The 24,330-nt window shown below is 47.6% G+C and overlaps 1 protein-coding gene and 1 long non-coding RNA gene across 2 annotated transcripts; both read right to left on the bottom strand.

The window, feature by feature from the left end:
- Positions 1–652: 652 nt before the first annotated feature.
- On the bottom strand, positions 653–2,638 carry LOC112445652 (collagen alpha-1(I) chain-like). The gene has a single exon (XM_024989138.2). The coding sequence runs from the start codon at positions 2,636–2,638 to the stop codon at positions 653–655; it is 1,986 nt and encodes a 661-aa protein (XP_024844906.2).
- A 246-nt stretch (positions 2,639–2,884) lies between these two features.
- LOC132344769 (uncharacterized) lies at positions 2,885–23,754 on the bottom strand. The gene is made up of 2 exons (XR_009493724.1): positions 19,015–23,754; positions 2,885–15,993 (listed from the first exon to the last, which is right to left on the bottom strand). It is a non-coding gene; the product is annotated as an uncharacterized lncRNA (long non-coding RNA).
- Between the last annotated feature and the right edge of the window lie 576 nt (positions 23,755–24,330).

The raw sequence follows: 24,330 nt of genomic DNA, 5'->3' as shown, positions 1-24,330 counted from the left end.
CCTGTGGCCCCACTCCAACAAAATGAAAAACACACAGCGGGTCACAAAAAAAAAAAAGAAAAGAACCGTCTGGCCTCTCAAGACGTGCGCGGCCAAAGACCTCAACACTTGTCGGTGAGGGCGTCCCAGGCGGATACAGGAAACGCCCCCCCCCAGCCGACGGGCGTCGACCCCTCCTGTCCGCTCCGAAAGACGGAGTCGACACTGGGGCTCCGAGCCGTGAGTGGCGGAGCCCACACTCGCGGATGTTCCTCTTCGCAGAAGGCGCCAGACAAGGAAGCTATAAGTACAGAGAAAGACCACCTTTGTAGAGGATACGAGACAATCCACGAAAGAAGTAGCCACCAGATCAGCTGCAAAAAAAAAAGAAAAAAAAAAAAAAAAAAAAAAAAAAAAAAAAAAAAAAAAGAAATAAAATAAAAAAATAAAAATTAAAAAAGTTCTGAAAGGCCCTCACCCATCCGCTACCAGACGAATGGAGCCTTCTCATGCTGTCCCCTGTCTAGCGACAAAGAGGACCCCGGGCTTCCTCTATAAGCGCTGACCGGGGGCCCCCCGTGGCTTTATTCTCGCGTGTGCTCGCGGCTTCTCGCGTTCCGCGGGGCCTTACGCGCTGGCCTCTTGTGTTGTAGCCGGGCCGTCCCCTCTTCCCTTAGCGTTGCGCCGGCCCGCTGGGGCTTGTCTCTCGAGTGCCTGGCCGGGCCCCTCGCCTCCACTCAGGGTCTTTTTTGGGTTGTCCCGCGCCCGTGTCCTCTCCCGGGGCGCCCGGGCTTCCGGGTTGGCCTTCCCGCTTCCCGCCGCCCCCGGGGCGCCCGGCCTCCCCTCTCGCGTGGCCGCCCCGCCCCCCGCTCTGCTCTCGCGTCGGCGCCGGGTCTTCTTGGCGCTCCCCTGGGTGGCCTCCCGGGCGTCCCGCCTCCTGCGGCGTTTGGCGCGCGGTCGCGCGCCCTGGTCTCTCGGCCCTCCCGGCGCCGCCGGCCCTCCCGTCGCGCTGCCGGGGGCGGCTCGGGGTTGTTCTCGCGCGGCGGCCCCGTGTGCGGTTTCTCGCGCGGTCCGCCGGCGCGGTCCGTGCGCCTCTCGTGGGGCGGCCCGGCCGTCGGGTCTCCCTGCGCCTGGCGCGGGGGCGCGCGTCTTTCCTCTCCCGTCCCTCGTCGGGGCCTCTGGCCTCGCGCCGTGTTGCCGCCGGTCTCTCGCGGTCTTTCTCGGGTTGCGGCCGGCCCCCCTGGGGTCCCTCGCCTTGTGCCGGTGCCCTCCGGGGGCTTCTCCTGGTGGCTCTGCGCCGTCCGGGCCCCTGGCGGTGGGCGGGGCCTCTCGGCCCTCCCCTGGGTTTGGTGCCTTGGCCGCGGGCCTCCTCTCCCGTTGCGGCCGGCCCCTCCGGGTTCCTCTGCCTTCCGCCTCCGCTCGCCCGGTCCCTGCCGCCTTGGGCCCGGCGCGTCCGGCCTCGTCTTGGGTTGCGGCCTGGCCCTCCGCTTGCCTCTCGCGGTGTTCCCGGGGCGCCCGGCCCCTTGTCGCGCGGTCTTTGGCCCCTGGGGGTCTTTTCCCGCCGCTGCCCGGGCGCGTCCCTGCCCCTTCGTGTTGCCTTCCTTCCCCGGGTGGCGTTCGCCGCGGTGTCCGGGCCTCGGGTTCTTCTCCCGCGGGCCCGGGCCCTCGGGGTCCTTCGGCCTGTGGCCCCCCCCGCGGCCCCGTCTGGCCTGTCGTCGTGCGCCCGGCCTCCTCCTGCGGTGCGCCCGGCCGGTCGGGCCCCCCTTCCCGCCCCCGCCGGGGCGTCGCCCCTCCTGTCCCGCTCCGGCGGGTCGCCGCGGCTCCGCGGCCGTGTTGCCGGCCCCTTCGGTGTTCCTCTCGCGGGCGCCCGGGCTGTCGGGGCCCTTTGTGGGTCGCCTCCCGGGTGCCCCGTCCCGTTTCGCCCTCCCTTCCTCCCGTGGGCCTTCTCCTGCGCCGCTGTCCGCGGCCCCGGGCTCCCTCTTGCGCTGCCGGGGGCCCCCCGTGGTTTTTCTCGCGGTGTCGCCGGCTTCTCGCCTTCCGCCGGGGCCTTCCGGCTGCCTCTTGTGTTGGCCCCGGGCCGTCCCCTCTTCCCTTCGCGTTGCGCCGGCCCGCTGGGGCTTCTCTCGCGTGCCTGCACGGGCCCCTCGCCCTCCTCTCGGCTTGTGTCCCGCCGCCCGTGTTCCTCTCCCGGGGCGCCCGGGCTCTCGGGGTTGCCTTCCCGCCCCCCCGGGGCGCCCCGGCCTCCTCTCGCAGTGGCCGCCCCGCCCCCCGTCTGCTCTCGCGTCGCGCCGGGTCCTCTCTTGGCGCTCCCCTGGGTGGCCTCCCGGCGCGTCCCGCCTCCTGCGGCGTTTGGCGCGCGGTCGCGCGCTTGGTCTCTCGGCCCTGGCCGAGCCGCCGGCCCTCCTCTCGCGCTGCCGGGGGCGTCTTGGGTTGGTTCTCGCGCGGCGGCCCCGTGTGCGCTTTCTCCCGCGGTCCCGCGGCGACGGTCCGTGCGCCTCTCGTGGGCGCCCGGGCCGTCGGGTCTCCCTGCGCGTGGCGCGGGCGCGCGCCTCCTTGCTCTCGCGCCTGGTCGGGTGCCGGGGCCCCCGCCCCGGCTGCTCCCAGGGTCTTCGCAGGCGCGCCGGCGTAGGCGCCGATCCGGAACCCTGCTTAATTCCATGTTAATTAGGATATAAGCGTCTGCTGAGGCTCGCTCAGTGAGGAATTCAGTGGGAAAAGAGGCTGAATCATTTCAGCCAGCAGGTACGAGCCACGCCTGGTGCGACCCGTTTCGGTGACCAGGCCCGCACTTTCTTTTCAAGTAGTTTTTCCTTCCTTAAGTTCTGCAGCGGATATGGGGGAGGGTCGGTCTTGCCGCAAACCAGGCTTTCTTCCTGCAACACTCTATCATAATGCAAAGCTTAGGTGATTTGCATCATCTTCTGGCCCGGAGGCCTGTTAACATTTTAAGACCTTTTCTTCAGAAAACTTATTTTTCTCTAAAGGTGGTTGGTCAGGAGCCACCCTCCAAAAAGCATTAGATAAAGTTGCATTCCTACAGAGCAAAGGTGTGGTGGGCTATAACCAGAAAAAGAATTAACTCAAGGGTCCCAGGTTACAAACATTAAAGCTACTACTTACACCAATTATATTAATCAATACACTGCCAGGGACACAGCAGGTAAGGGATATGGAAACTTAGCAGCAAACAATGGCCCAACAAGTGAAAAACCATTCACCAATACAATTTCTAATCAATCTTGTAACTACTCAAAAGAATCTGTGTTTAGACAGTTTAGAACATCTCCTGCCTCTCACAGTTGGGAGGCTCTGAACAATCCCATGTGGCCGGAAAAACCTATTCAGGCAGGCTAGAGGATTTCCAAAGGAGTTTGTAGGTTAAACACTGTCACACCCAGGAATTATTAACTGGAACTGTAAGCTAACTCTTTTTTCAGAGAGAGGTAGTGGGGGAGAGCCCCCCGTAAAGTCAGAGGTTTAGGTGAAAGCACAAGCAGAAAGTAGGCAGACTCTGGTTTTGGGGGTATATGCTCGAGAATTTCCAGGGGGACTCCTGAAGCTCGATCCCGCCTTTGCGTATGCCGAGCCTCCTTCCTCATGACCTTTGTCATGGGCGGAGTTCCTCACTGGCTCCCAGCAGTGATAGAATTCCAGTGGAGCTATTCCAGATCCTGAAAGATGATGCTGTGGAAAGTGCTGCACTCAATATGCAATATGCAATATGCACTCAATATGCAATATGCCGGCTCACGGCAGTAGGGGAATCTGGCCTCGAGACGTGTTGAAGAAGGTCTCTCGAGGTCTTTCTCGGGTTGAGGCAGGACACCCTGGGGTCCCTCGACTTGTGCAGGTGACCTCAGGGGGCTTCTCATGGTGGCTCTGAGAAGTCAGGGAAACTGGAGGTGGGAGGGGCCTCTCGGCACTCCACTGGGTTTGGTGCATTGGAAGAGGGCCTCATCTCCAGTTGAGGCAGGAACCTCAGGGTTCCTCTGACTTCAGACTCCGATCGCAAGGTCCCTGCAGACTTGGGACAGGAGAGTCAGGCCTCGTCTTGGGTTGAGGCATGGAACTCCGCTTGCCTCTCGAGGTGTTCCCGGGGAGACAGGCCACTTGTCGAGCGGTATTTGGAACCTGGGGGTCTTTTCCCGACGATGCACGGGCGAGTCACTGCCCCTTCGTGTTGACTTCATTCACAGGGTGGAGTTCGAAGAGGTGTCCGGGCATCGGGTTCTTATCAAGAGGGGACCGGGAAATCGGGGTCCTTCGGAATGTGGAACCACCCACGAGGCCACGTCTGGAATGTCGTCGTGAGACCGGCCTCATCCTGAGGTGCGACCGGAAGGTCGGGAACCCCTTCCAGACAAAGCAGGGGAGTCGACCCTCCTGTCCAGATCAGGAGGGTAGAAGGGGCTCAGAGGAAGTGGTGCGGGAAAACCTCGGTGTTCCTCTTGAGGGAGACCGGGATGTCGGGGCACTTTGTGGGTCGCATCAAGGGTGCCAAGTACCGTTTCGACCTCCAATACCTAACGTGGGACTTCTCCTGAGACACTGTAGCGGGAAAGGGCTTCATCTTGCGATGACGGGGGAACCACGTGGATTTTCTCGAGTTGCAGCGGGATTCTCGAGTTACGACGGGGAATTCAGGATGCCTCTTGTGTTGGCCCAGGGAAGTCCAATCTTCCATTCGAGTTGCGAAGGAAAGCTGGGGATTGCTCTCGAGTGACTGCAGGGCCAATAGACCTCATCTAGGCTTGTGTCCAGAAGCCAATGTTCCTCTCCAGGGGCGAAAGGGATCTCGGGGTTGCATTCCAGACGCACCCGGGGAGACAGGCATCCATCTCGAGTGGAAGCAAAGAACTCCGCTCTGCTCTCGAGTCGCGACGGGTATCTCTTGGAGCTCACTGGGTGGACTAAAGGGAGTCAAGCCTCCTGAGGCGTTTGGAGAGAGGTCGAGAGACTGGTCTCTAGGCCATACAGGAGACGAAGGCCCTCAAGTCGCGATGACGGGGGAGGCTCGGGGTTGTTCTCGAGCGGCGGCCCCAGTGTGCGGTTTCTCGCGAGGTACGACGGCGAGGTCAGTGAGCCTCTCGTGGGGCGGCAAGGAAGTCGGGTCTCCATGCGAATGGCGAGGGGGAGCGCGTCTTTACTCTCAAGTCATAGTAGGGGAATCTGGCCTCGAGACGTGTTGAAGAAGGTCTCTCGAGGTCTTTCTCGGGTTGAGGCAGGACACCCTGGGGTCCCTCGACTTGTGCAGGTGACCTCAGGGGGCTTCTCATGGTGGCTCTGAGAAGTCAGGGAAACTGGAGGTGGGAGGGGCCTCTCGGCACTCCACTGGGTTTGGTGCATTGGAAGAGGGCCTCATCTCCAGTTGAGGCAGGAACCTCAGGGTTCCTCTGACTTCAGACTCCGATCGCAAGGTCCCTGCAGACTTGGGACAGGAGAGTCAGGCCTCGTCTTGGGTTGAGGCATGGAACTCCGCTTGCCTCTCGAGGTGTTCCCGGGGAGACAGGCCACTTGTCGAGCGGTATTTGGAACCTGGGGGTCTTTTCCCGACGATGCACGGGCGAGTCACTGCCCCTTCGTGTTGACTTCATTCACAGGGTGGAGTTCGAAGAGGTGTCCGGGCATCGGGTTCTTATCAAGAGGGGACCGGGAAATCGGGGTCCTTCGGAATGTGGAACCACCCACGAGGCCACGTCTGGAATGTCGTCGTGAGACCGGCCTCATCCTGAGGTGCGACCGGAAGGTCGGGAACCCCTTCCAGACAAAGCAGGGGAGTCGACCCTCCTGTCCAGATCAGGAGGGTAGAAGAGGCTCCGAGGAAGTGTTGCCGGAAAACTTCGGTGTTCCTCTCGAGGGAGACCGGGATGTCGGGGCACTTTGTGGGTCGCATCAAGGGTGACAAGTACCGTTTCGAACTCCAATTCCTAAAGTGGGACTTCTCCTGAGACGCTGTAGCGGCACAGGGCTACATCTTGCGATGACGGGGGAACCACGTGGTTTTTCTCGAGGTGTAGCAGGATTCTCGAATTACGACGGGGAATTCAGGATGCCTCTTGTGTTGGCCCAGGGAAGTCCAATCTTCCATTCGAGTTGCGAAGGAAAGCTGGGGATTGCTCTCGAGTGACTGCAGGGCCAATAGACCTCATCTAGGCTTGTGTCCAGAAGCCAGTGTTCCTCTCCAGGGGCGACAGGGATCTCGGGGTTGCATTCCAGACACACCCGGGGAGACAGGCATCCATCTCGAGTGGAAGCAAAGAACCCCGCTCTGCTCTCGAGTCGCGACGGGTATCTCTTGGAGCTCACTGGGTGGACTAAAGGGAGTCAAGCCTCCTGAGGCGTTTGGAGAGAGGTCGCGAGATTGGTCTCTAGGCCATGCAGGAGACGAAGGCCCTCATCTCGCGATGACGGGGGAGTCTTGGGGTTGTTCTCGAGCGGCGGCCCCAGTGTGCGCTTTCTCACGAGGTACGACGGCGAGGTCAGTGAGCCTCTCGTGGGGCGCCAGGGAAGTCGGGTCTCCATGCGAGTGGCGAGGGCGAGCGCGTCATTGCTCTCGAGCCATGGTAGGGTGCCGGGGACCAGCCCCGGCTGATCCAGGGTATTCGAAGGAGAGACGGCGTAGGCGAAGATCAGGAAACCACTGCTTAATTAAATGTTAATTAAGGATATAAAGAGTAATAGAATGAGGATAGCTCAGTGAGGAAATTCAGTGGAGAAAAGAGGCTGAATAATTCAGCCAGAAGGTAAGAGAAAGAACGACATGGTGAGACCAAGTTTCGGTGAACAAGGCCCGCACTTTATTTTTCAAAGTAGTTTTTATACCTTAAGTTATGCATAGAGGATAATGGGGGAAGGGGTCGAGTCTTGCAGCAAACCAGGCTTTCTTCCTGCAAACTTATCATATGCAAAAGCTTAGGTGATTTGCATCATCTTCTGGCCCGGAGGCCTGTTAACATTTTAAGACCTTTTCTTCAGAAAACTTATTTTTCTCTAAAGGTGGTTGGTCAGGAGCCACCCTCCAAAAAAGCATTAGATAAAGTTGCATTCCTACAGAGCAAAGGTGTGGTGGGCTATAACAAGAAAAAGAATTAACTCAAGGGTCCCAGGTTACAAACATTAAAGCTACTACTTACACCAATTATATTAATCAATACACTGCCAGGGACACAGCAGGTAAGGGATATGGAAACTTAGCAGCAAACAATGGCCCAACAAGTGAAAAACCATTCACCAATACAATTTCTAATCAATCTTGTAACTACTCAAAAGAATCTGTGTTTAGACAGTTTAGAACATCTCCTGCCTCTCACAGTTGGGAGGCTCTGAACAATCCCATGTGGCCGGAAAAACCTATTCAGGCAGGCTAGAGGATTTCCAAAGGAGTTTGTAGGTTAAACACTGTCACACCCAGGAATTATTAACTGGAACTGTAAGCTAACTCTTTTTTCAGAGAGAGGTAGTGGGGGAGAGCCCCCGTAAAGTCAGAGGTTTAGGTGAAAGCACAAGCAGAAAGTAGGCAGACTCTGGTTTTGGGGGTATATGCTCGAGAATTTCCAGGGGGACTCCTGAAGCTCGATCCCGCCTTTGCGTATGCCGAGCCTCCTTCCTCATGACCTTTGTCATGGGCGGAGTTCCTCACTGGCTCCCAGCAGTGATAGAATTCCAGTGGAGCTATTCCAGATCCTGAAAGATGATGCTGTGGAAAGTGCTGCACTCAATATGCAATATGCAATATGCACTCAATATGCAATATGCCGGCTCACGGCAGTAGGGGAATCTGGCCTCGAGACGTGTTGAAGAAGGTCTCTCGAGGTCTTTCTCGGGTTGAGGCAGGACACCCTGGGGTCCCTCGACTTGTGCAGGTGACCTCAGGGGGCTTCTCATGGTGGCTCTGAGAAGTCAGGGAAACTGGAGGTGGGAGGGGCCTCTCGGCACTCCACTGGGTTTGGTGCATTGGAAGAGTGCTGGGGACCAGCCCCAGCTGATCCAGGGTATTCGAAGGAGAGACGGCCTAGGCGACTATTTATATGCTAATTAGAGATATAGAGAACAATAGAATGAGGATAGCTCAGTAGGAAAATTCAGTGGAGAAAAGAAGCTGAGTAGCTTGGTTTACGCGGGAGACCAATAAAACTTCAAGACAAGAAGTTTGCACCACTGACGTAGGCCGCAGGCGCCCTCTCGAATAGCGGAAGGTGTCTCACCCTAGACACCTTCTCGAGTGGGTCTTAGAAGCCCAGGCATGATTAGTCAGCGTGGTGGGTTCCGCGCTCCAGATGGAGACTCAGCTGGAAGTTAAAGGGAAGAATGACATGGGGAGACCAAGCGTTGGTGAGCAAGGCCCGTAGCTTTATTTTTAACAGGGGCTTTTATACCCTAAGTTACACATAGAGGATAATAGGGGATGCAAAGTCAGCAGTCTTTGGTTCTTATCAAAAACCAAGGTTTCTTTCCTGCAAATGTATCGTATACAAATGGTTTAGGTGATTTACATCATCTTCTGGCCAGAAGGCCTACTAACATTTTATGACTCTTGACAAGGACTTATCAACAAAGACTTACTTTCTCTAAGAGTAATTATTTCAAGGTTTGGCACCATCTTCCAAAGATAAAATTGCATTCCTATAGGGCGGATGTGTAATGGGTTTACAACAAAGAAAGAATTTATTACCTTAAGGGTCTAAAGTTACTAACACCAAGGCCACTACTTATTTTTTCTACATACCCACTATTAATTGATACATATTCAAGGATACAATTCAGGGGATGTGAAAACTTGGCAACAAGCATTGACTCATCAATGAAATCCTTTACTAGTTTATTCTGACAGTTTTTAACTCTCTGAGAGGCTCTAAGCTATTTGAATATCTTAAGCTTCCCATGCCTCTCCTGGGAGACTGTAAACAATCGTATGCATAGCTGCAGGAGTCCGGGTAAACTTGTCAGGCGAGTTAGAGAGCCATCAGAGGGGTTTGGATTTAAACACTCCTAATTGCCCAGGAACTTTATTAATTGGAGCTGTAAGTTAACTCTTTGACACAGAGAGAGAGAGACGGTGGTAGGGGACAGCCCCCAGTAAAGTCAGAGGTGAGAGCACAAAGCAATAAAGTAGGCAGACTCTGGTTTTTTGGGGGAAAATGCTCGAGAATATCCGGGGGGACTCCTGAGGCTCGATCCCGCCTTTGCGTATGCCGAGCCTCCTTCCTCATGACCTTTGTCACGAGTGGAATGCCTCACCGGCTCCCCGCATCTCCCCCTTTTTTATTTCTTAAAACAGCCAGATGTAGCTCAGTCGCGAGCCTCTGAATGCTCTGCCGAAGAATCCTGACAATACAAGGAAGAATGATTATTAGAAATAAAATTAAAACAGCCAAGGTAGCGTAGCCGAGGAAGGTAGACAGAATATTTTTTCCTGAAATGTAGTTAGAGAAAGTATGGAAGAAATCATTTGCTGTTCCAGCGGCAGTAAAATCTAATCGGGAGTGTTCCAGGGTTGCTATTTGATTGTGAAGTTTCCCTAAGTCTAAGCTAATGTCAGAGCTGTTCCAAATACCTGAAATATGGTTTTTAATCTTTTCCCATTCAAAATCTGTCTCATTTACTTTCAGGGGTGTTACACATATCCACCGGTAGTCAGCATGACAGGACAATGCCATTTTCACCTTTAAAGCCTGCAATTCAGTCCCAATATGTATTACTGCTTCCTCTAGGGCATCTACCCTCATTTCTAATTTCCTGTCTATAGCTTCCTGTGTTGCCAATGCTAAAGAAACATTTTTGGACATAGAATCAACATATTGAGCAGTATGTACTTGTTGAGTCAATGATATTGCTGCCACAGTAACAGAAGTAATTGCACTTATCAATGCTGCTATTCCCAAGATAAGTAAGCCCACAAACCGTCGTGTTCGCATTAAATCCTGCAGTTGTTGTAATACAGCAAGAGCATAATTCAATAAGTGGTTACATCATAAGATAAGGTGGACGTTGTAACATTACAAAGGAGCAAACATTATATTGAGGATTTAAACAAGATGAGAGCATACATTTGTTCACAACACCACCACAAAGGAGCAAACATTATATTGAGGATTTAAACAAGATGAAACAAGGAGCAGCTGTAGGCATCGGCTCGGCGGAGCAGTGTCCGCAGCATCAGGAGGCAGAACGCGAACGGCAGGTTGTGGGCCGAGGCGTCTACGGCGGGCGGAGGGGCGGGGTTCGCGGACTCGGGCTAGCCGCGCCGCTTGGGCTCGGGGCGTTTTCCTGTCGCCGGCGGCGGGAGCGCGCTGGTCTGGACTGCACTGCGCGGGCGCGCTTTCCTCTCTGGCCCTCACTCGCCGCACAGACTTCTTTGCTCTAGGTCTCGGGGTGCAGCAAGGAGGGTGCAGGGCGCCGCTGGCGGCGGAGAGAGCTGGCTGGGGGAGGGGGAGCGAGCGAGTGCGCGCGCCGCGAACCTGGTCTTTGGGGAATGTGACATGACGAATTTTTCTGAGATCCAAATCGGAGAATCTGCATTCTGTAGAAATATATAAGCATACCCTCTCCCACAAGTTAGCAACACATCTGGCCCTTTTCACTCTCCAGTAAGGAGGTCTTTTTACTTGACCAGGGGCCGAGTGGTAGCCTGTAATTCAGGCATCTAGTGTCTCATCATTGTAGTCTGCCCCTGTGTGTTTACGTTTAAGTGATTAATTACAATTTGGACATAACTTTACTATTTGTCCAGCTGTTTTCCTAGGGATATGTTAATTTAGGTCTAATGTTTAGTTTAGGTCTCTGTATAAATTTAAATAATAAATGTATAAGCTCCTTATCTCATTTTGGTATACAGACATACCTAAATGTAAAATGTATTTATATATGTATTTATATATGGCAACAAGTATAAACTTATTGACATATAATATATATAAATCAATATACTTGAATTAATCTTTATAATTAATATATTAATTAATATATATTACAGCAATACAACACATACACAGCTAATACCAACCAACACAAACCAATGTACTGCAATAATGCATGTCACACATATACAATTATACAGTATATAGAACATATATCATCACAGCACACCAATCCATACCAATTAATATCAGCCACACACATTATATTACTGCAATATCCATTTAATTATACAGTATATATATATGTATATATAGTATACATATTAATTTATATACAAATTAAGTATAGATCTATAAGTAGAATTAGGTATACCTTTATTATATTTTATTTATACCCATACCTAATTAGGCAAACTGTAATTAGGCAAATATATTTATATTATGTATTTATAACAATATATAAAGTATTGTTAAATGTACCACCTGTATAGCATCCCCACCTCACATACCACTTTCTCTAATCCCACCAACTCATTTTCAGTAGTATGTGTTGGCCAGGAGCTGTAATTTCCTGCACCCAAAAGGCTAGATCACTAGATCCAAATGTTTCGTGGCTCTTAACTTGAGAAGTCAAGTTTTTTCTTGTCTGATAATAAGGTAAAAGCAAAGGCTGTGTTACTCTTTGACCTTTATTAATTTGTACAGTTTTGGTAGGCGGTGATATCAAGACTTTAATTTCTCAATATAATCAGAATCTACTACACCATGCACCACCGAATTTTTTTTTTTTTTTTTTTTGAAAAGAAAGCGAGCTATGCCCCAGGACAGATCTTACAATGTCCAAAGGTAGGGGGCCAGCCACTCCCGTTGGAATTGGAGTAAGCGGCACATCAGGGGTTAATATTGTTGCTAAATCCCCTTGCGGTTTCGCTTTTCTCCTAGCCTGGGTGAGACCCCCCCTGAGGGGGTTTTCTCTAAGAAGCATGCTCTGCATATTGTGCACGCAGTCTGTTTTAAAAGCTCCACTGTTCAAAAAACTTTTTATCTTCCTCAGGCTTAGGCAACGTTTTGAGAGGCTTTGGGGGCAAAGTGGGGAACTCCTGGGTCCTGGGAGGCACCAACAGAGGTGGTGGCGATCACCTTAAATCAGAAAGTGGTGGATAAGTTTTTTAAAGGTTTGCGCAGAGGGGGAGGGAGCTCGCCAGGGCGCTCGGCCGCAGCGTCCTGTAAGCCCTCTCCTTCCTCGGGAGGTAAAGCACTTTCTCCCTCCTTTTTTTTTTTTTTCCCCAATAGCAGAAATTATGATCTATGCAGAAAGTGGAGACTCACCACCATCTACCGCTATAGCCTCCCTCAAAGGCTATTTAACAGCCTCATGACAGGGGTCCAGGACATTTTTAATCATATTTCACAGAGCCAATAAACATTTGTCTATTCTTAGATGCAGAGAAACCCATTTTTTAATTTTTTTTTTTTTTGAGAATATTTTTATTTATTTTGTACCTTCTTTACCCTATCTAAACTGCAGAGGGGACTAGAAAAGAAGCCTCAAGGTGAGGATCAAATTTATCCTTGGGACTAGAGAAAACCCTTCTCCGGGAAACTCCTAGAGGAGGCCCTTTACCCCCACACGGAGGAGGAGGCATGGAGGGATGGGAGCGTCCCGTATTTCTCTTCTCCTGCTCCGGAGATCCTTTAACTGTTTGGTGACTAAATCTTACAAACTGTCTGATCGGGGATGTTTCCCTCAAGCTCCTAGGAGCGGATGGTCTGACAGGGGAAGTTTCTCTTAGGCCTTTTGGGGCATCTTTGTTTAAGAGATGCCAATCTCCATCAGAGTGATATTTAGTTGTTATCTCGCCTAAATTCTCTTTTTCTTTTGGGGAAGGCTGATCTTGTTCCTCATCCCTATCTTTAAGTTGTTCCTGAGTAGTCACAGCTGCTAACATTTTTCTTAGTTGCCGATAGTCAGGCGGGTCTTCGTTTTTCTCATTTTCCTCAGGTTTAACTACAGTTTCGACCTCATTTTCCTCTTTAAAAGTTACTCTTTTAGATTCAGGGGCAGGTTTAGCTACAGCATTTTCTTCACTATCACTTTTAAGATGTACTTTTTCTGAATCTGGGGCAGGGTCTAAGACATCTCTAATGATATTCCATAAGGAAAAGGCGTCATTAGGCACCTTTTCTGAGCCATGTTCTGCATGGTAAGTTTTTAACTGTTTTCCTACTTTTTCCCAGACATCTAAGTTAACAGAGCCTTCGTCTGGAAACCAGGGACAGTGCTCTTGTACAAATGAAAGAAATGATTGAATGGCAGATTTTTTAACTTTAATTCCTCTTTTACCTAATAACTGTAAAATTACTCCTATAAAGAGCTGTCTTTCATTTGATTCAGTATTACCCATGTCAGAAAATTAAGTATAGTAAAAGATTTTGCTTTTAGCTATCAAAAGATTAGGCCTTTTTTGTCAGCCTTTTTAGAAATCGTTTTTTCTCTCTAACTCTTCAACACTTTCAACACTTCCCACTCCTCTCTCCCTGTCTATTCTACAGGGGGGTCTGCAGCACCCTAAGTGGGGTCCTATCCGTCCCGAAAACTCAACACTGGGGGAATGGGGTTGGGGACTTACCTTCGAAATCCCTGTATCGGGCGCCACCTGCCGAGGACCAGCCCCAGCTGATCCAGGGTATTCGAAGGAGAGACGGCCTAGGCGACTATTTATATGCTAATTAGAGATATAGAGAACAATAGAATGAGGATAGCTCAGTAGGAAAATTCAGTGGAGAAAAGAAGCTGAGTAGCTTGGTTTACGCGGGAGACCAATAAAACTTCAAGACAAGAAGTTTGCACCACTGACGTAGGCCGCAGGCGCCCTCTCGAATAGCGGAAGGTGTCTCACCCTAGACACCTTCTCGAGTGGGTCTTAGAAGCCCAGGCATGATTAGTCAGCGTGGTGGGTTCCGCGCTCCAGATGGAGACTCAGCTGGAAGTTAAAGGGAAGAATGACATGGGGAGACCAAGCGTTGGTGAGCAAGGCCCGTAGCTTTATTTTTAACAGGGGCTTTTATACCCTAAGTTACACATAGAGGATAATAGGGGATGCAAAGTCAGCAGTCTTTGGTTCTTATCAAAAACCAAGGTTTCTTTCCTGCAAATGTATCGTATACAAATGGTTTAGGTGATTTACATCATCTTCTGGCCAGAAGGCCTACTAACATTTTATGACTCTTGACAAGGACTTATCAACAAAGACTTACTTTCTCTAAGAGTAATTATTTCAAGGTTTGGCACCATCTTCCAAAGATAAAATTGCATTCCTATAGGGCGGATGTGTAATGGGTTTACAACAAAGAAAGAATTTATTACCTTAAGGGTCTAAAGTTACTAACACCAAGGCCACTACTTATTTTTTCTACATACCCACTATTAATTGATACATATTCAAGGATACAATTCAGGGGATGTGAAAACTTGGCAACAAGCATTGACTCATCAATGAAATCCTTTACTAGTTTATTCTGACAGTTTTTAACTCTCTGAGAGGCTCTAAGCTATTTGAATATCTTAAGCTTCCCATGCCTCTCCTGGGAGACTGTAAACAATCGTATGCATAGCTGCAGGAGTCCGGGTAAACTTGTCAGGCGAGTTAGAGAGCCATCAGAGGGGTTTGGATTTAAACACTCCTAATTGCCCAGGAACTTTATTAATTGGAGCTGTAAGTTAACTCTTTGACACAGAGAGAGAGAGACGGTGGTAGGGGACAGCCCCCAGTAAAGTCAGAGGTGAGAGCACAAAGCAATAAAGTAGGCAGACTCTGGTTTTTTGGGGGAAAATGCTCGAGAATATCCGGGGGGACTCCTGAGGCTCGATCCCGCCTTTGCGTATGCCGAGCCTCCTTCCTCATGACCTTTGTCACGAGTGGAATGCCTCACCGGCTCCCCGCATCTCCCCCTTTTTTATTTCTTAAAACAGCCAGATGTAGCTCAGTCGCGAGCCTCTGAATGCTCTGCCGAAGAATCCTGACAATACAAGGAAGAATGATTATTAGAAATAAAATTAAAACAGCCAAGGTAGCGTAGCCGAGGAAGGTAGACAGAATATTTTTTCCTGAAATGTAGTTAGAGAAAGTATGGAAGAAATCATTTGCTGTTCCAGCGGCAGTAAAATCTAATCGGGAGTGTTCCAGGGTTGCTATTTGATTGTGAAGTTTCCCTAAGTCTAAGCTAATGTCAGAGCTGTTCCAAATACCTGAAATATGGTTTTTAATCTTTTCCCATTCAAAATCTGTCTCATTTACTTTCAGGGGTGTTACACATATCCACCGGTAGTCAGCATGACAGGACAATGCCATTTTCACCTTTAAAGCCTGCAATTCAGTCCCAATATGTATTACTGCTTCCTCTAGGGCATCTACCCTCATTTCTAATTTCCTGTCTATAGCTTCCTGTGTTGCCAATGCTAAAGAAACATTTTTGGACATAGAATCAACATATTGAGCAGTATGTACTTGTTGAGTCAATGATATTGCTGCCACAGTAACAGAAGTAATTGCACTTATCAATGCTGCTATTCCCAAGATAAGTAAGCCCACAAACCGTCGTGTTCGCATTAAATCCTGCAGTTGTTGTAATACAGCAAGAGCATAATTCAATAAGTGGTTACATCATAAGATAAGGTGGACGTTGTAACATTACAAAGGAGCAAACATTATATTGAGGATTTAAACAAGATGAGAGCATACATTTGTTCACAACACCACCACAAAGGAGCAAACATTATATTGAGGATTTAAACAAGATGAAACAAGGAGCAGCTGTAGGCATCGGCTCGGCGGAGCAGTGTCCGCAGCATCAGGAGGCAGAACGCGAACGGCAGGTTGTGGGCCGAGGCGTCTACGGCGGGCGGAGGGGCGGGGTTCGCGGACTCGGGCTAGCCGCGCCGCTTGGGCTCGGGGCGTTTTCCTGTCGCCGGCGGCGGGAGCGCGCTGGTCTGGACTGCACTGCGCGGGCGCGCTTTCCTCTCTGGCCCTCACTCGCCGCACAGACTTCTTTGCTCTAGGTCTCGGGGTGCAGCAAGGAGGGTGCAGGGCGCCGCTGGCGGCGGAGAGAGCTGGCTGGGGGAGGGGGAGCGAGCGAGTGCGCGCGCCGCGAACCTGGTCTTTGGGGAATGTGACATGACGAATTTTTCTGAGATCCAAATCGGAGAATCTGCATTCTGTAGAAATATATAAGCATACCCTCTCCCACAAGTTAGCAACACATCTGGCCCTTTTCACTCTCCAGTAAGGAGGTCTTTTTACTTGACCAGGGGCCGAGTGGTAGCCTGTAATTCAGGCATCTAGTGTCTCATCATTGTAGTCTGCCCCTGTGTGTTTACGTTTAAGTGATTAATTACAATTTGGACATAACTTTACTATTTGTCCAGCTGTTTTCCTAGGGATATGTTAATTTAGGTCTAATGTTTAGTTTAGGTCTCTGTATAAATTTAAATAATAAATGTATAAGCTCCTTATCTCATTTTGGTATACAGACATACCTAAATGTAAAATGTATTTATATATGTATTTATATATGGCAACAAGTATAAACTTATTGACATATAATATATATAAATCAATATACTTGAATTAATCTTTATAATTAATATATTAATTAATATATATTACAGCAATACAACACATACACAGCTAATACCAACCAACACAAACCAATGTACTGCAATAATGCATGTCACACATATACAATTATACAGTATATAGAACATATATCATCACAGCACACCAATCCATACCAATTAATATCAGCCACACACATTATATTACTGCAATATCCATTTAATTATACAGTATATATATATGTATATATAGTATACATATTAATTTATATACAAATTAAGTATAGATCTATAAGTAGAATTAGGTATACCTTTATTATATTTTATTTATACCCATACCTAATTAGGCAAACTGTAATTAGGCAAATATATTTATATTATGTATTTATAACAATATATAAAGTATTGTTAAATGTACCACCTGTATAGCATCCCCACCTCACATACCACTTTCTCTAATCCCACCAACTCATTTTCAGTAGTATGTGTTGGCCAGGAGCTGTAATTTCCTGCACCCAAAAGGCTAGATCACTAGATCCAAATGTTTCGTGGCTCTTAACTTGAGAAGTCAAGTTTTTTCTTGTCTGATAATAAGGTAAAAGCAAAGGCTGTGTTACTCTTTGACCTTTATTAATTTGTACAGTTTTGGTAGGCGGTGATATCAAGACTTTAATTTCTCAATATAATCAGAATCTACTACACCATGCACCACCGAATTTTTTTTTTTTTTTTTTTGAAAAGAAAGCGAGCTATGCCCCAGGACAGATCTTACAATGTCCAAAGGTAGGGGCCAGCCACTCCCGTTGGAATTGGAGTAAGCGGCACATCAGGGGTTAATATTGTTGCTAAATCCCCTTGCGGTTTCGCTTTTCTCCTAGCCTGGGTGAGACCCCCCCTGAGGGGGTTTTCTCTAAGAAGCATGCTCTGCATATTGTGCACGCAGTCTGTTTTAAAAGCTCCACTGTTCAAAAAACTTTTTATCTTCCTCAGGCTTAGGCAACGTTTTGAGAGGCTTTGGGGGCAAAGTGGGGAACTCCTGGGTCCTGGGAGGCACCAACAGAGGTGGTGGCGATCACCTTAAATCAGAAAGTGGTGGATAAGTTTTTTAAAGGTTTGCGCAGAGGGGGAGGGAGCTCGCCAGGGCGCTCGGCCGCAGCGTCCTGTAAGCCCTCTCCTTCCTCGGGAGGTAAAGCACTTTCTCCCTCCTTTTTTTTTTTTTTTCCCCAATAGCAGAAATTATGATCTATGCAGAAAGTGGAGACTCACCACCATCTACCGCTATAGCCTCCCTCAAAGGCTATTTAACAGCCTCATGACAGGGGTCCAGGACATTTTTAATCATATTTCACAGAGCCAATAAACATTTGTCTATTCTTAGATGCAGAGAAACCCATTTTTTAATTTTTTTTTTTTTGAGAATATTTTTATTTATTTTGTACCTTCTTTACCCTATCTAAACTGCAGAGGGGACTAGAAAAGAAGCCTCAAGGTGAGGATCAAATTTATCCTTGGGACTAGAGAAAACCCTTCTCCGGGAAACTCCTAGAGGAGGCCCTTTACCCCCACACGGAGGAGGAGGCATGGAGGGATGGGAGCGTCCCGTATTTCTCTTCTCCTGCTCCGGAGATCCTTTAACTGTTTGGTGACTAAATCTTACAAACTGTCTGATCGGGGATGTTTCCCTCAAGCTCCTAGGAGCGGATGGTCTGACAGGGGAAGTTTCTCTTAGGCCTTTTGGGGCATCTTTGTTTAAGAGATGCCAATCTCCATCAGAGTGATATTTAGTTGTTATCTCGCCTAAATTCTCTTTTCTTTTGGGGAAGGCTGATCTTGTTCCTCATCCCTATCTTTAAGTTGTTCCTGAGTAGTCACAGCTGCTAACATTTTTCTTAGTTGCCGATAGTCAGGCGGGTCTTCGTTTTTCTCATTTTCCTCAGGTTTAACTACAGTTTCGACCTCATTTTCCTCTTTAAAAGTTACTCTTTTAGATTCAGGGGCAGGTTTAGCTACAGCATTTTCTTCACTATCACTTTTAAGATGTACTTTTTCTGAATCTGGGGCAGGGTCTAAGACATCTCTAATGATATTCCATAAGGAAAAGGCGTCATTAGGCACCTTTTCTGAGCCATGTTCTGCATGGTAAGTTTTTAACTGTTTTCCTACTTTTTCCCAGACATCTAAGTTAACAGAGCCTTCGTCTGGAAACCAGGGACAGTGCTCTTGTACAAATGAAAGAAATGATTGAATGGCAGATTTTTTAACTTTAATTCCTCTTTTACCTAATAACTGTAAAATTACTCCTATAAAGAGCTGTCTTTCATTTGATTCAGTATTACCCATGTCAGAAAATTAAGTATAGTAAAAGATTTTGCTTTTAGCTATCAAAAGATTAGGCCTTTTTTGTCAGCCTTTTTAGAAATCGTTTTTTCTCTCTAACTCTTCAACACTTTCAACACTTCCCACTCCTCTCTCCCTGTCTATTCTACAGGGGGGTCTGCAGCACCCTAAGTGGGGTCCTATCCGTCCCGAAAACTCAACACTGGGGGAATGGGGTTGGGGACTTACCTTCGAAATCCCTGTATCGGGCGCCACCTGCCGAGGACCAGCCCCAGCTGATCCAGGGTATTCGAAGGAGAGACGGCCTAGGCGACTATTTATATGCTAATTAGAGATATAGAGAACAATAGAATGAGGATAGCTCAGTAGGAAAATTCAGTGGAGAAAAGAAGCTGAGTAGCTTGGTTTACGCGGGAGACCAATAAAACTTCAAGACAAGAAGTTTGCACCACTGACGTAGGCCGCAGGCGCCCTCTCGAATAGCGGAAGGTGTCTCACCCTAGACACCTTCTCGAGTGGGTCTTAGAAGCCCAGGCATGATTAGTCAGCGTGGTGGGTTCCGCGCTCCAGATGGAGACTCAGCTGGAAGTTAAAGGGAAGAATGACATGGGGAGACCAAGCGTTGGTGAGCAAGGCCCGTAGCTTTATTTTTAACAGGGGCTTTTATACCCTAAGTTACACATAGAGGATAATAGGGGATGCAAAGTCAGCAGTCTTTGGTTCTTATCAAAAACCAAGGTTTCTTTCCTGCAAATGTATCGTATACAAATGGTTTAGGTGATTTACATCATCTTCTGGCCAGAAGGCCTACTAACATTTTATGACTCTTGACAAGGACTTATCAACAAAGACTTACTTTCTCTAAGAGTAATTATTTCAAGGTTTGGCACCATCTTCCAAAGATAAAATTGCATTCCTATAGGGCGGATGTGTAATGGGTTTACAACAAAGAAAGAATTTATTACCTTAAGGGTCTAAAGTTACTAACACCAAGGCCACTACTTATTTTTTCTACATACCCACTATTAATTGATACATATTCAAGGATACAATTCAGGGGATGTGAAAACTTGGCAACAAGCATTGACTCATCAATGAAATCCTTTACTAGTTTATTCTGACAGTTTTTAACTCTCTGAGAGGCTCTAAGCTATTTGAATATCTTAAGCTTCCCATGCCTCTCCTGGGAGACTGTAAACAATCGTATGCATAGCTGCAGGAGTCCGGGTAAACTTGTCAGGCGAGTTAGAGAGCCATCAGAGGGGTTTGGATTTAAACACTCCTAATTGCCCAGGAACTTTATTAATTGGAGCTGTAAGTTAACTCTTTGACACAGAGAGAGAGAGACGGTGGTAGGGGACAGCCCCCAGTAAAGTCAGAGGTGAGAGCACAAAGCAATAAAGTAGGCAGACTCTGGTTTTTTGGGGGAAAATGCTCGAGAATATCCGGGGGGACTCCTGAGGCTCGATCCCGCCTTTGCGTATGCCGAGCCTCCTTCCTCATGACCTTTGTCACGAGTGGAATGCCTCACCGGCTCCCCGCATCTCCCCCTTTTTATTTCTTAAAACAGCCAGATGTAGCTCAGTCGCGAGCCTCTGAATGCTCTGCCGAAGAATCCTGACAATACAAGGAAGAATGATTATTAGAAATAAAATTAAAACAGCCAAGGTAGCGTAGCCGAGGAAGGTAGACAGAATATTTTTTCCTGAAATGTAGTTAGAGAAAGTATGGAAGAAATCATTTGCTGTTCCAGCGGCAGTAAAATCTAATCGGGAGTGTTCCAGGGTTGCTATTTGATTGTGAAGTTTCCCTAAGTCTAAGCTAATGTCAGAGCTGTTCCAAATACCTGAAATATGGTTTTTAATCTTTTCCCATTCAAAATCTGTCTCATTTACTTTCAGGGGTGTTACACATATCCACCGGTAGTCAGCATGACAGGACAATGCCATTTTCACCTTTAAAGCCTGCAATTCAGTCCCAATATGTATTACTGCTTCCTCTAGGGCATCTACCCTCATTTCTAATTTCCTGTCTATAGCTTCCTGTGTTGCCAATGCTAAAGAAACATTTTTGGACATAGAATCAACATATTGAGCAGTATGTACTTGTTGAGTCAATGATATTGCTGCCACAGTAACAGAAGTAATTGCACTTATCAATGCTGCTATTCCCAAGATAAGTAAGCCCACAAACCGTCGTGTTCGCATTAAATCCTGCAGTTGTTGTAATACAGCAAGAGCATAATTCAATAAGTGGTTACATCATAAGATAAGGTGGACGTTGTAACATTACAAAGGAGCAAACATTATATTGAGGATTTAAACAAGATGAGAGCATACATTTGTTCACAACACCACCACAAAGGAGCAAACATTATATTGAGGATTTAAACAAGATGAAACAAGGAGCAGCTGTAGGCATCGGCTCGGCGGAGCAGTGTCCGCAGCATCAGGAGGCAGAACGCGAACGGCAGGTTGTGGGCCGAGGCGTCTACGGCGGGCGGAGGGGCGGGGTTCGCGGACTCGGGCTAGCCGCGCCGCTTGGGCTCGGGGCGTTTTCCTGTCGCCGGCGGCGGGAGCGCGCTGGTCTGGACTGCACTGCGCGGGCGCGCTTTCCTCTCTGGCCCTCACTCGCCGCACAGACTTCTTTGCTCTAGGTCTCGGGGTGCAGCAAGGAGGGTGCAGGGCGCCGCTGGCGGCGGAGAGAGCTGGCTGGGGGAGGGGGAGCGAGCGAGTGCGCGCGCCGCGAACCTGGTCTTTGGGGAATGTGACATGACGAATTTTTCTGAGATCCAAATCGGAGAATCTGCATTCTGTAGAAATATATAAGCATACCCTCTCCCACAAGTTAGCAACACATCTGGCCCTTTTCACTCTCCAGTAAGGAGGTCTTTTTACTTGACCAGGGGCCGAGTGGTAGCCTGTAATTCAGGCATCTAGTGTCTCATCATTGTAGTCTGCCCCTGTGTGTTTACGTTTAAGTGATTAATTACAATTTGGACATAACTTTACTATTTGTCCAGCTGTTTTCCTAGGGATATGTTAATTTAGGTCTAATGTTTAGTTTAGGTCTCTGTATAAATTTAAATAATAAATGTATAAGCTCCTTATCTCATTTTGGTATACAGACATACCTAAATGTAAAATGTATTTATATATGTATTTATATATGGCAACAAGTATAAACTTATTGACATATAATATATATAAATCAATATACTTGAATTAATCTTTATAATTAATATATTAATTAATATATATTACAGCAATACAACACATACACAGCTAATACCAACCAACACAAACCAATGTACTGCAATAATGCATGTCACACATATACAATTATACAGTATATAGAACATATATCATCACAGCACACCAATCCATACCAATTAATATCAGCCACACACATTATATTACTGCAATATCCATTTAATTATACAGTATATATATATGTATATATAGTATACATATTAATTTATATACAAATTAAGTATAGATCTATAAGTAGAATTAGGTATACCTTTATTATATTTTATTTATACCCATACCTAATTAGGCAAACTGTAATTAGGCAAATATATTTATATTATGTATTTATAACAATATATAAAGTATTGTTAAATGTACCACCTGTATAGCATCCCCACCTCACATACCACTTTCTCTAATCCCACCAACTCATTTTCAGTAGTATGTGTTGGCCAGGAGCTGTAATTTCCTGCACCCAAAAGGCTAGATCACTAGATCCAAATGTTTCGTGGCTCTTAACTTGAGAAGTCAAGTTTTTTCTTGTCTGATAATAAGGTAAAGCAAAGGCTGTGTTACTCTTTGACCTTTATTAATTTGTACAGTTTTGGTAGGCGGTGATATCAAGACTTTAATTTCTCAATATAATCAGAATCTACTACACCATGCACCACCGAATTTTTTTTTTTTTTTTTTTTTGAAAAGAAAGCGAGCTATGCCCCAGGACAGATCTTACAATGTCCAAAGGTAGGGGGCCAGCCACTCCCGTTGGAATTGGAGTAAGCGGCACATCAGGGGTTAATATTGTTGCTAAATCCCCTTGCGGTTTCGCTTTTCTCCTAGCCTGGGTGAGACCCCCCCTGAGGGGGTTTTCTCTAAGAAGCATGCTCTGCATATTGTGCACGCAGTCTGTTTTAAAAGCTCCACTGTTCAAAAAACTTTTTATCTTCCTCAGGCTTAGGCAACGTTTTGAGAGGCTTTGGGGGCAAAGTGGGGGAACTCCTGGGTCCTGGGAGGCACCAACAGAGGTGGTGGCGATCACCTTAAATCAGAAAGTGGTGGATAAGTTTTTTAAAGGTTTGCGCAGAGGGGGAGGGAGCTCGCCAGGGCGCTCGGCCGCAGCGTCCTGTAAGCCCTCTCCTTCCTCGGGAGGTAAAGCACTTTCTCCCTCCTTTTTTTTTTTTTTTTTTTCCCCAATAGCAGAAATTATGATCTATGCAGAAAGTGGAGACTCACCACCATCTACCGCTATAGCCTCCCTCAAAGGCTATTTAACAGCCTCATGACAGGGGTCCAGGACATTTTTAATCATATTTCACAGAGCCAATAAACATTTGTCTATTCTTAGATGCAGAGAAACCCATTTTTTAATTTTTTTTTTTTTGAGAATATTTTTATTTATTTTGTACCTTCTTTACCCTATCTAAACTGCAGAGGGGACTAGAAAAGAAGCCTCAAGGTGAGGATCAAATTTATCCTTGGGACTAGAGAAAACCCTTCTCCGGGAAACTCCTAGAGGAGGCCCTTTACCCCCACACGGAGGAGGAGGCATGGAGGGATGGGAGCGTCCCGTATTTCTCTTCTCCTGCTCCGGAGATCCTTTAACTGTTTGGTGACTAAATCTTACAAACTGTCTGATCGGGGATGTTTCCCTCAAGCTCCTAGGAGCGGATGGTCTGACAGGGGAAGTTTCTCTTAGGCCTTTTGGGGCATCTTTGTTTAAGAGATGCCAATCTCCATCAGAGTGATATTTAGTTGTTATCTCGCCTAAATTCTCTTTTTCTTTTGGGGAAGGCTGATCTTGTTCCTCATCCCTATCTTTAAGTTGTTCCTGAGTAGTCACAGCTGCTAACATTTTTCTTAGTTGCCGATAGTCAGGCGGGTCTTCGTTTTTCTCATTTTCCTCAGGTTTAACTACAGTTTCGACCTCATTTTCCTCTTTAAAAGTTACTCTTTTAGATTCAGGGGCAGGTTTAGCTACAGCATTTTCTTCACTATCACTTTTAAGATGTACTTTTTCTGAATCTGGGGCAGGGTCTAAGACATCTCTAATGATATTCCATAAGGAAAAGGCGTCATTAGGCACCTTTTTCTGAGCCATGTTCTGCATGGTAAGTTTTTAACTGTTTTCCTACTTTTTCCCAGACATCTAAGTTAACAGAGCCTTCGTCTGGAAACCAGGGACAGTGCTCTTGTACAAATGAAAGAAATGATTGAATGGCAGATTTTTTAACTTTAATTCCTCTTTTACCTAATAACTGTAAAATTACTCCTATAAAGAGCTGTCTTTCATTTG

This window comes from Bos taurus, unplaced genomic scaffold, assembly GCF_002263795.3.
Source record: "Bos taurus isolate L1 Dominette 01449 registration number 42190680 breed Hereford unplaced genomic scaffold, ARS-UCD2.0 Leftover_ScbfJmS_2264, whole genome shotgun sequence".
Classification (NCBI taxonomy): Eukaryota; Metazoa; Chordata; class Mammalia; order Artiodactyla; family Bovidae; genus Bos; species Bos taurus.
This window is presented reverse-complemented; position numbering and strand designations above follow the sequence as displayed.

Coding starts and splice junctions, on each gene's coding strand:
- LOC112445652 (XM_024989138.2), bottom strand. CDS start 2,638: ATGGAATTAAGCAGGGTTCCGGATCGGCGCCTACGCCGGCGCGCCTGC.